The sequence below is a fragment of the Hetaerina americana genome, unplaced genomic scaffold (assembly GCF_022747635.1).
Source record: "Hetaerina americana unplaced genomic scaffold, ioHetAmer1.1.p SCAF_38, whole genome shotgun sequence".
NCBI lineage: Eukaryota > Metazoa > Arthropoda > Insecta > Odonata > Calopterygidae > Hetaerina > Hetaerina americana.
In genome coordinates, this window is record NW_027286963.1 from 2,890,323 (window position 1) to 2,902,689 (window position 12,367).

Below are 12,367 nucleotides of genomic sequence, written 5' to 3' on the forward strand. Positions count from 1 at the left end.
CACGTCAAGGTTGTAGTCCATGTGAGGGTTATCTCTTATTACTCCCTGATATTGCTTTCACCTAGCTGTACAGTACACCAATTTCATTCCTCCTTTCTCAAAATTTCCATACCCTCACACTGAATCCTCCATCATGTTTCTTTCACCCTCTGTTTCCTGCCCTGGACTATCTATCATTTGTCTCTTCTCCCCTTCATCGAACTTCAACATTCCATTGCAATGCAATATGTTCTGTATCCACTTGTTCACTCATCTTCGAATTCCTCCCAACATTCTTTTCTCTTTCCCTGTTATGCATAGCACCTGTTTTCTCACCCATTTGATTTAATTTTGTTCCTAATTCTTCATGCCTGTCTCCATTGTAAAATTCTCCTCCAGGCTCGATGGTCAAGTTTTAAAGCAATGAAAATTATGTTTCACATTTTGATTCAGTTTTCACCAATACTTCCTTTAATATAATTTGTTAGATCACTAACATTAACTTCCTTCTATTTGTATTTTTTAAAGCTACACTAAGTCAAAAAACTTCCTTTGATGCCCTTCCGACTTGGCCCAATTACATCTACATGACTCTATATCAGTCAACAAAGTGGCAACTCTCCAGATCACTCCAAGTCCCGGAGAGCTGGCACATCAACGAGATTGAACTCTATGCTGCGTTGTACGGGGTTCAAGAAACTATCCTATTGTTAAATGACCTAAATTTGTCGAATGTAATGATTAGTGTTAAAATGGATAATGTCAGTGCCATGTATACCCTTAAGCGTGTAAACGGCATCATGTTTCGGACGCGACCGCTCCTTTTCGATATGTACTTTGCACTAATAAAAGAATTACAGTCACAATTAGTGACCTGGTCCTGGATACCCACGTCCAAAAATCTGGCCAATGAGCCCTCTTGGGTTGTACCCGCGTTTTAATGTGTTCTCCGGCCATATTGGCCATGGGAGCATATTAACGCACGAGTGCGAGCGAGTGGATAGCCAGGAAAGAATTCGGTCATGGGCACGCAGGGCCAGCAGCAGTTGGTCATGTAAGTGAAGAATGTTATTTGCTTTCTCTATCACATCCTCATGCATTACCACAAAAGAATATAGCACAGTCAACAAAATAACCAAAATATTTTATGCCTCTCTGGTTTGTAATTGCTCACTTATAGGACCACAGAACGGAGGCAATTCGACCACCACTCCAACATAAAATCATCGAGTAAAGAGGATGCTTCCTTGCTTGGAGCTCCGAACAAGATGCAACCAAGTGCTGATCTTGTAACATATGAATTTGAAAATTCTCAGGAATCATTCATCACCTCAAAGATCATACATTGTCCAGACATATCCCAACAATTTACTGAGAAAAACCATTCAAACGTGCACGCCTCGATTAACCTCCAGGAGAAAGAAAAAAATTGCAAAATATTGCAATCAAATAAACTTAAATCAATGCAGTGACTGAGATGGACTTAGATGACATAGCATCATTTAATGGGATATTTTTTTCCACAAAAAAATCACAAGACTTGAAGGAATCTATGAGTGGGTTGATTGCAGTAATAATGGGACAGATAATAAGGCCATGGTAGTCCAGGGGGTAGAGCATTGGACTACTGGAGGGACTACCAAAGGGTAGAGGGTCAATTCCTGGGCACACTCAGTTTCACCCAAGCGGTGATTTTTCTAGATCTTTCTAGAAAACTGTAGGCGGAGAAAGGATCATGTTCCCCTATCATGAGGAGAGAATTTCACATGCTATTGGGCTTAGTATTGGGTGAACTCTACCAACACCTGCCAAACTGACGTTCAGGTTGATAACTGTGATTTGGGGATTGATGAGACATTCATATTTTCTTTTCTTGGCTCAGAGAATGATTTGAGAAACCAACAATACAAAGGGAGTTCCCTCTTATGTTATGGATAATTCATTTGATGAGTTTAATGTTTGTCAGGAGCACAAATAAGGAATAAGCAAATGCCAAAATAATTTTTTTAAACCATTAAGTTTAAAGAGGCTAGAGAATTGGAAATCTTCAAGTACAATATGGAAACCATTCCCCTCTGTTCTATATTAAGCACTGATAGAAGAGCATTAATAGCCCTTCTCAGCTCATTACTCAATTTTAACGGTAATTAATAATACCCTACTTTTCACTTAAGCCATACCACAATTACAGTGATTTTTATTCTCTTATTACCACAAGCTTCTAAAAATACACTTCCTCTCTTCCAATCATTTTCAAAATTATGTATTTTGAAATAGATTGAAATCAACACCTGCCAAATGGATATTTCTTTCAAGTTCAAGGCCTAGTTACCTCAGCAAGAGTCACAAACTTAAAGCAATCTAATTTTTCTTTTGTTACAAAGGGTATAGTGGGCACACTAGATGGAAAGCTTCCAACATTCAAGATTTAATAAACATTTCTGTATGGCAGTCTATTAGAAAACGTAATCGCAACACTTGCATTATAACTCTGTACAGGTGAAATCATTTTAATTTCCTGATTTTATATTAAAAAAATCATTTAAATTATGCATTTACTCAAGCACAGAACAAATCTCTAAACTATCATAATAAGCTTTTTTTCCAGATTTATGTTATCTTTTTACAACGGATTAGCAGTGAATAATTTAGGAAAATGTCTCCTCTATCACTTACATTTACAGAATAAATAAATAAATGTGTTTGTCAAAAAATATGAGTGTATTCATTCATGTCTCAGCAATAGGTGAAGTCTAACCCCATCCATGAAGCCAACATTTGGGTTGATAGCTTTGGTTTGATATATCAACACACACTCACAACCAACTACTTCAAATAACAGTTCCTGGCCCACTTGAGAAGCTTTAAGAGAGAAAAATATAGGGCAAATAGATTTTTCATTTAAATTTCCCAGACACAAAAGAATGGAGACTTGAAATTTTGAATTGTTGGCCATACTTGCATTGCCTGAGAAACTTAGTATGTAGGATTACATAAGAAGAAATGAAGTCACTCTTGCCTTGGACTGATCTGGTTAGTCAAGTAGGCCCTCCATAGCTCCTTCTGGTGCAGTAGATATTCAGGTTTGAATTCCACCTAAACAATTATGTGCCATCATGTTAGTTTTATTTCTCGGGCAATGCTGCCAAGCAAACACAGTACCTCGTAGTACTAATGATAACCCTTAATCCATAAGAAAAACTAACAACACAACACAGTGACTTCGTCAATATAATAGAGCAGACGATATAAATAAAATTAACAGATCAACACAAGTTGAAAAATACCCACGAGCAAGGTTTACACTTCAAACTCCTGTATCCCTTTAAAAAGAAAACAGAATCCTTTTCCTAATTTGATTTATTACTGTCCCACATGATACCATAGGTCAACATTACAAATTGATCACTTTATGCATTAATTTGTAGTACTATGCTACATATGATCGAAAATTTAATCAATTTGGGCAACCTGGCCTGAGAAGTTTATAATAACCATTTAATTTTAAATACATATTATGACGAGTACCGACTCAAAGTGTGTGCTAATCCATGTGCCCTCTTTCACTCAACTGAAACAAGGATAACCTTATTTTTTATTTCAGCAGTGCAAACTTGTTAGTCCATATTACCAAGAACGCCACTTGATCAAGATTTCTTTCCGTGATACCTTACAGAATGATTAAAACAACCAATCACCAATAATTCCTATCGTTGTTGTGTAAGGTTTATGCTAAGGGCACTGGTATCGAACTCTTGATAATTAGTCAGAAAAATACCTAAACCACCACAGGGTGTTAAGCTTATTGAATGCACTTAGGGGATACTGCATACACGCCTATGATATTCATTACGAAGGATTTTTGCAGTAAGTATAAAATCTTCGACATAACGAATTAAAAATTATTCGATTAATTAAAGCACATGCAAGAATAAAATATTTAGCACAGGTTTAATAATACATTTAAACACATTAATTGAATGATGCAGGCGAATATTATGTTAAACATACATGTAAAAATTAATTATTCAACAGAAAATATTAGATACTTTTTCTAGAAAAAAATTATTGCTTCACTTTGCACATATCAGACAGCTCAAAATCTCTTTAGAAATTCTTCTGAGCATATTCTTGCACGGGCATTAACAGCCAGCTTCATTTCACTAATTTCCTTGTCTATTTCCTCCATAAAGTGAATAACAAAGTCAACCAATTTGTGCTTATACATTTGCTCGACGTGGAAATTAGTAATAAGAAAGCTGATGTCGTAGCCTTCCACTGGTTTACGCCGAAGAATAATAAAGTTTTCAGCACGCATCATCATAAACCTCATGAACTTATGACAAAGAATACGCTCGATTTCATCTGCTTGCTTCACGGCGATGCTCACACGAACTGAGTTTATCGACGACTCAATCAGCACTTTTTCCTTCTCATTTCGACTCACAACTATCGGCGTCAACAGTAATTCCTTACTTGACATGACTTCAACCTCGGGTTTATTGTGTCTTTCGACAACTTGTGACGAAAAATTATCTAAACACATCGCAGCCGTCAAAGAATGTCTGACAGCCGTAAGATAGGGGCGTAGAGTAGCCGCCATGGTGTCAACTGGAGCCGGATAGAGAAAATGAAAAAAATCGTAGATGAACACTATACAAAAATAAACACAATAGCTCACAACTTCAAAACACACTAGTTATGTACCACAGGTACAGGAGGCTTAGTAAAATCTGCAAAGATGGTGAATTCCTGCAACCTACCCCCACCAATGAGTAAACACCAAAACAGGATGTGCGATATCTACCCAAAGCTAATCTCTCAGAAATGCCAACAACAAGTGCTATTTCAAAGGCTTTAAAGTCATCAAAGAGACCACTTAATTGAATTACTTGTTAATTATGATTTATTTATATTCCCCAAAGGTATCACTATACATTTTACATTGCGTTGTGGCATTGCTTTTTCAAAAATTTGAATATTACATTTTTATACGTTGGTAATAATTTCCGATTGAATGAGAAAGCCACCACCCATTCAGGAAACCGGCAATATTTAAAAGTAATCAATTACAATTAGTATTTATTTCATCATCAACAATTTTATTTACAGATAAATGCGAAGATAATAGCTGTGCAATATCTCGAAATTTCTCCTCGACACAATTCCAAGCTGAGTTACTGAAATATGCCAATGTAAATTATATCTGTCCTACATTAATTTAAGATGAGTGGATGCGTGTAATGATTTGCTCCAAATGAGATATTGAATTTACTTTCATTTTGAAATTTTAAAATGAAACCAATTACGAAGCTATGAATATAGAAAAGTAGATGATGACAAGGCAATGTGGAGTAAATGAAAACAGGAACCAGGGGATTAGATACATCTTAGAGAAAAGGAATTTTTAGGCATATATTTCCAGAAAAAATAGATGGAAAGCCTCAATCAAGGAAAAATGAATTACCTCTTACTGCGTAATAAAAACAATGGAAGAAGGAAGACCTATCCGCAAGGAGAGGAAATCATGCCGTCGAGCTGAGATGGGTTATTAGAAAGGGAGAAAAGGAGTGCTGCTGTCAACCAATATTCCGATTGAAATGCTAAAAAAAATTGAAAATAATCAACGAAAACCATCAAATTACGTGCGTGTCCCACGTGTCAATGAATGTCAAAGTAAACGAGACTGCTTCCACTGCAGGTTATCCATCATTTGCAGGGTAAAGTGATTATTCATTATTACTGGAATTAAAATTGTAGCTTAAATTTATAAGCTTCTGAGACACATTTCATAAAGTTTATGCAACTTAAAATTCATCTTATATTAACATGTATTTGCCCCAATTAGAATATTGTTAATAACGACAGCTTTACGGTGAAAGATGAACTTTTCACTTCATGTATTTTCTTCTAGTTTTTGAAAATATCACTAAGATGATATGCAATGTCTTTATGGCTTTACTTAGATGAATCTAACTGATCGAAACATATTGAACAAATAAGCAACACACGTACAAAAGGCAATTACTTAATTAAAAATACTGTAAAGAGACTCTTAGGTGTATTCATATATATTGCTAATGAAATTACATTAATCCACTAAATGAATAGCATTCCACAAATACACCTCGAGTAGTGATTGAAATTGCTTTATCGGCTGCTATTCCACCTGCCAAAATGGAAATTGCCATGATTGGCAACCCTGAAATGCGGGATCAGGAACTATAGCAGTTTAAGATAATAACATTTACAGATCGCATAATGCAATAAAATTTGTTCAAGATTAAAATAAATTTAGATGAATAATACTTGGAACCTAGGATTATACTTATTCCCTTTTAACGCCTGTCGTCATTTGCTAGTAATGAGCCATCTGCAATTTGGGTTGGGTGATTTGGGGGAATATCACTGAATTTTATTCACTGCAGATGGCAGGTCGTTCGAGAAATACTTAACTTTTATCCTTTGAAGCTGAATTTGCGTGTTTATAACTTGTAAAATATAATATTTTTTAAAATTTTTTGTCATCTCTCTTCATATTTTCTTATTGATCATTATATAAGAACTCAATGTACAACTTTTAATGAGTATTTAAACTCTACTCAATAGATGGCATAGGAAGTGTATCGTTTTTTGCGTGTGTTGCTGTTTTTCCAATGTAAAGGAGATATGGTGGATCCGATAAATGCTACTTTAAGTTGGCGACACTGATTAATATTTGGACTTCAGGTTGTTTTCTTGTTAATCAATCTATGTGTTCGAGTTGTGATTTCTGTCAAAGTGGAATGAAGAAATATACAAGAGGCTGAGAGGAGTATGGTAGCTGCTGAATTTTTCAAGGTAAGACAGTAACGATCCTAGCTCTTAAGTGGTGATGTAACAAGCATTCGTTAAAATAATATGCTACTGAACGATTCTCATCTTTCGTTGTGCCGACGTTCACTTCCTCTGTATATTTTGTCGCCGCATTGTTTACAATCAGCTAATTTCATTCTGTTTAACGGCTGGGTGGTTTGGTTATGCGTTATTGTATGTTTTGTCAATCAATGAGTGTGTTATATATTGTAAACAAGCATTGAGTATGTGACATGGCCTAATTATTTAATACTCTTCTATACTTGATTTATATTTGGCCCGATACTTTCGACGTTGATTTCTACATTTATTCCGGAAGTAATGTAATATTAGCATTTCAACTCATGTTCTTGATCTTAATCACAAGTTTGGTATTGTCATTTCGGAAGTCTACCAATATGCGTCCAAGTATGGAACCCAATCGTACACGAACACATTTCCTATCAAGTTTTTAAATATTTTTTTAGATTCGCATAGTGATAGCTTCGCAAGCCGATTTTTGGAATAGAATGCATACTAAGCATAAACTAGAAATCTCAATATTTGTTCGTAGCATTAATCGGAAAGTGAAAGATAGTGATAGTTGTAAACATTACCATGCATTTACATTTATCAAAGTATTAACATTAACAATAAGTAACTACTTCAAATACTTTATTCCAATTCACATCAGTTTTTATTGAGGTCATGTGTATTTAGTTCAGAATTTGTGAACACGTTCAATAAATTAGTCAAAGTAGTGCTACTCCTTTCATATCATGTTGCAATATTGGTGGAAGCTAATAGTTTACCATATTAATATTTTTAATTTTGCTTATTTTTTTTCATTTAAAGGTGTGTGTAATATGTGAGGGTGAAGTGAATCATGCTGTATTCAGTCGTGATGTATATACTACCTTGATCAAAAATTTCCCGGAATTTATTCAGAAAATTAAAAATACAAGTTTATTCATCTAAATCTATATTGTCCCCTTCAAAGTAATCCCCATCGACTGCAACACACTTATGCCAGCGCTTGATCCAATCCTCGAAACATTTTTTATATTCGGTTTTCGGTATGTCCATCAGTGCTTCCTGCGATTTTTCCATTACTTCCTCTCGGCTGCTAAAACGCGTTCCCCGTAATGGTTTTTTAACTCGATTGAACAGAAAGGAGTCACAGGGAGCCAAATCAGGTGAATTCGGTGGCTGTTGGATGGTATTTGTTGCATTTTTCGTCAAAAAATTACGAATAATGATAGCACTGTGCGACGGTGCGTTATCATGGTGCAAGATCCACGAGTTTTCTGCCCACATTTCTGGTCTCTTTCGGCGAATTGCTTCACGCAAACGTCTCATAACGCCCAAATAATACTCTTTGTTTACTGTCTGGCCTTCTGGCAAAAATTCATGATGCACTACACCGTTGTAATCCATGAAAACCGTCAGCATTGCCTTCTTTTTTGACTGAAAACGACGTGGTTTTTTTGGTCTCGGCTCATTTGGTGAACGCCATTCACTTGCCTGATGTCTGGATTGCGTGTCGTACTCATAAACCCACGTCTCGTCTCCAGTAATGATCCTTTTGATGAATGTGGTGGGATCGGATTCAGCCTCGCAAATCATGTCTCTACACGACGGAAACCCAAATCATTAACCACAATGTCTTGGGCGGATCCATAGGCAATGTTCAAGTCCTCCGCTATTTCTCTGATGGTTAATTTGCGGTTATTGACCAACATTTCTTTTACTTTATCAATTTTTTCACCGACTTCCGATGTCGATGGTCTGCCACTGCGTTCATCATCTTCGATTGACTCACGACCACTTCTGAACCGCTCGTGCCACTGGTAAACGACCGTTTTTTTTAGAGAATCGTTGCCGAAACACTTTTCCAACATTTCCAACGTCCGTGCGCCACTAAATCCGTTTTTTACGCAAAATTTAATACAAGTTCGTTGTTGCAAATTTAAATCCATTTCTGAAATTGTAAAAAATCGCCAACACACACAGAGATAGATGTACTCTTGGCTACGTAACTTTTGCAAATGTCAAGTTATGACACTAAGATTTAAAGGGAATATCAACAACAGATGTACCAATTTAACAAAAAAACAGAACTCAAATCGGAACGATGGGAGCGGCACACGGTGGTTATTCCGGGAACTTTTTGATCAAGGTAGTATATATATATTGGGCCCAAGTTGATATGTATTAGGTAGTATGATTTGAGGCTTAAGATGTTATGAATATTTGTTTTAATAACTTAGAGATCAGTGGCAGCTATAGCCATGTCATACGGCAATCTCTTAAGAGATCCTCTTATGTTAATATTCACGCTGCATAGGTAATTTTAAAATGTTTGTGATATTTCCTTTCCAGATATCCTGCAGGTCTTTGATAGCCATGTAAAATTTGGAGAATGATAAACATGTATTCCTTTAAAGTTTCTATTTTGGTAATGCCTCCTTTCATTAAAAATAAAAGTGGTGATATTTTTTGGCCTTTTTAGTAATTACTAGTGCATATTAATTCCAGGTGATATTTTTTCAATGATAAATGTATTATATATCTTTCACTTTCGAACTTGATTGCTTAGGAGGTGCAATTTATCTACTGTTTACTGGATGGTAAAGGCCATATTAAATTCCTTAAATTCACCTACTTGCTGAGAGTAGATTCAGTTTGTGAACTCATCATTCAACCACATGACTACTCTAATAATTAATCTCTCGTGGGCAAAAAAAAATTGTGTTATCTCAATTTAAATGTTGGTAAAGTAATTACAGAATTATTAACCTAAAATAGACGTTGTATATTACTTTAAAGGACTCATTTCATCATGTGACTGTATACACACACATATTTATATATTTGTTTATATTTATTTATTGATTGATTTTTTTAAATAGAGCATTGAATATTTTATAAAAATATATTTTCTGACAATATTATGAATAAATGGAAAAGGAGGAAACCTTGAATTGGTAATGCTGATTAGTTTTTTATGTTAAGTAGTAAAATATATTAAGGTGTCATTTTGTTGAGAATGATTAACTACTCTTTAAACTATAACTATAAATCTAGGCCTCACCTATCATGACACCCAATGCTACAATAAAGCCTTCTTCATTTCTACCCTGCTCTATTTTCTTACCCTCCCCTCCTACCTTGCTTGCCTAAGATTCACCCCTCTCTCTCGCAGTCTATCCACGTTCTATCAACAGTGAAAGTTCTCTGTATTGGCTTACCTTGCTTCCTTTGTATTTTTCATGATAACCCTTTCTCTTCCTATGCTATGTCTGATACTTCTTTTGATTTCCTTTCCATCCCTTTTTACTTTCTTAAATTTTCTCCGCATCATAACTCCAAAGCCTACAGTGAATGCTTTTTCACCAACCTAAATGACCAATTTTCAGGGCTATTTAAAATCATACTGTACTTGAAAGTCTTCACATGTCTTTTCTTCATATCTTCCAAGAGTCCATGCCTTCTGTTCCCTCCTTTGTAAATGCTTCCTTAACTAACGCTGTCTCTCAGCACCCTCACCACTTTGCCCACTTTCTTTGGAAACATTTCCTTAATAGTTGAACTGTTCTAGCCTGGTCTAATGCCAACTTTAATATTTAACTTAGCCCTCCTATTTCTTAAGAGCAGCAATGATTTCATTTTCTTCTCATTGATTCTCATCTTATGTCTATTGCACTGGTTTCAAAATCTCACCGTTTTCTTTACTTGCATGTGCACATTGGAAAGCATAGGTGATAATGGACAACTCTTGTCTCACACTCCATTGACCATCTTGATTCTTTGGCAGACTTTGGTATCTACAGGTTTCAGACTAGTCACTTATCCCTTCAGTCTAATCCAATCTCTGAAATGTATCAATTAGTTATGCCAAATGTACTATTTTGTATGCCTTCTGGAAATCCATGAAATAGATAAATATTAGTTTGAGTTCTATTATTCCTTGCTATCAGTTCTCATGACTGCTGTTGCATCCCACTTTTCCCTATCCTTTCAAAATCCAAACTGATCATCCCTCTCTGATAATTTTCCATGTTCTACATCATTTTATCGATTTTTCCAGTTATTGCATTTGCTAAGTGTTTCAAGACAGTTTTAAAAAATTGCCCCAATGTGGAAATCCCAGAAACAGTGATCAATTTTCGCTTCAGTGTACAATTTGTGCGGACATAACCAACTCTCTTCATAGTTCAGTGATAGGAGTTTTAGAGGGTAGTACGCTTGATGAAATTTTGGCCAATGGAAGTGCGACTACATTTTTTTCTCATTTTCACTAATATCACTAGCTTCAAATTTTGAAGAAGGTCAAGTTTTAACTTCTAAGGCGAGTTCGTCAGAACATAAAGATGCGTCATGGACTTGCAACTAGCTAGGACGAATGTATCTCGTATTTATTTTATGTGGTCAAGGGCGCTAAGAGGTCGAAAAAGGACTATCACATAGTTTTACAGTATCTAAACATTCATTTGTGTATTGTTTACCGTTTACGAGAAAATATTTACAGTTGAAATTACCAGTAAGTGATGGGAGAAGTCTACTACGAGGATCGTGTGTTGATTGTGTATTAATAGGATTAATTTCATTAATCATCCTCGTATGCATGCAACCCGCGCATGATTACCCCCGTTAGAGTATGCAACAGGCGCCACTCGAAACGTGGAGACTTTTTATAATCCCTCGCGTACCATTGTAGAAAGCTTGGCATTTGAACAGAAATTCTATTCCTCTTTATTCATTGTGAACTGTTAATCGGGGAGTGTTATCCATGATGAACAGCTCTACTAATAAATGATTTTAATATTAATAAAATAACCTGCCCACCATATAATCATGTAATTAAGTCATCAGTACAAGATTAGGTTTGACACAGTTCTCCGCTGTGGCCTCTAACGGGTTAATCTCTTCGTGTTAACATGTTTCATCTCTTTTACTTTTCTCCTTTGCTTCATCATTCAAAATCATCATTAGGCCGATGTGTGAGTTTATCAGCTTGTGTGCCAGGCATGCCCAGTGTGGACGCACCACCTGCCACACACCTACCCAATGGGTTGCAGGGTATTATGTAGATGTATGACTTCTAAAAAATGTGCCCCAATAATTGAACCTATCTTCTTTTCTGGGGTTTTTTTCTAGTCTTTTATTTCTTCGTTTTCTCTTCTCAGACACTGCTGTTAGTCATCCGCCTGTTTGAACTTTGCCCCTCTCCTCATCATGTATTTTTTCTGCTATTGTTATCCTCCCTGACTCACCACCATAGTAGAGTATATTTTAGCTCAAGTAGGAGGAAAAGTCGCCTTGGCCCGTAGAATTGTGAAAATGTGTGTGTCCCTTGTGCTGTCATTCGTTTGAACGATATTATTAATTAAGAAAAAAAAAGAGTTTGATTTTCTACCAGTATGTTTTTCAATTCGGAAACGTTGTATTTATAAGTTAACATTCTCGCGTTTGACTGATGTGTTGGTGAGCTAGAAAATTAAGGCGGGACGGAATGAAAGGTAACGGGACTCGAGCCATGCGTCTACTCATA

General features: G+C 35.9%; 2 protein-coding genes across 4 annotated transcripts in view; one reads left to right on the forward strand and one right to left on the reverse strand.

Moving 5' to 3' along the window:
* Positions 1-3,275: 3,275 nt before the first annotated feature.
* On the reverse strand, positions 3,276-4,788 carry Arpc4 (Actin-related protein 2/3 complex, subunit 4). Its single transcript, XM_071589443.1, has 2 exons — positions 4,687-4,788; positions 3,276-4,590 (listed from the first exon to the last, which is right to left on the reverse strand). The coding sequence occupies exon 2, from the start codon at positions 4,580-4,582 to the stop codon at positions 4,076-4,078; it is 507 nt and encodes a 168-aa protein (XP_071445544.1). The 5' UTR covers positions 4,583-4,590; positions 4,687-4,788; the 3' UTR covers positions 3,276-4,075.
* A 1,844-nt stretch (positions 4,789-6,632) lies between these two features.
* Positions 6,633-12,367, forward strand: part of LOC139691580 (glutamine and serine-rich protein 1-like) — a 52,842-nt gene continuing 47,107 nt past the window's right edge. For all 3 annotated transcript variants that reach the window (XM_071589468.1, XM_071589471.1, XM_071589470.1), the window contains exon 1: positions 6,633-6,819. The gene's annotated coding sequence lies outside the window, so the exon portion shown is untranslated. The remainder of the gene's footprint in view (positions 6,820-12,367) is intronic.

What these genes read in the sequence shown, in the direction of transcription:
- Arpc4 (XM_071589443.1), bottom strand. Translation starts at nt 4,582, where the DNA reads ATGGCGGCTACTCTACGCCCCTATCTTACGGCTGTCAGACATTCTTTG.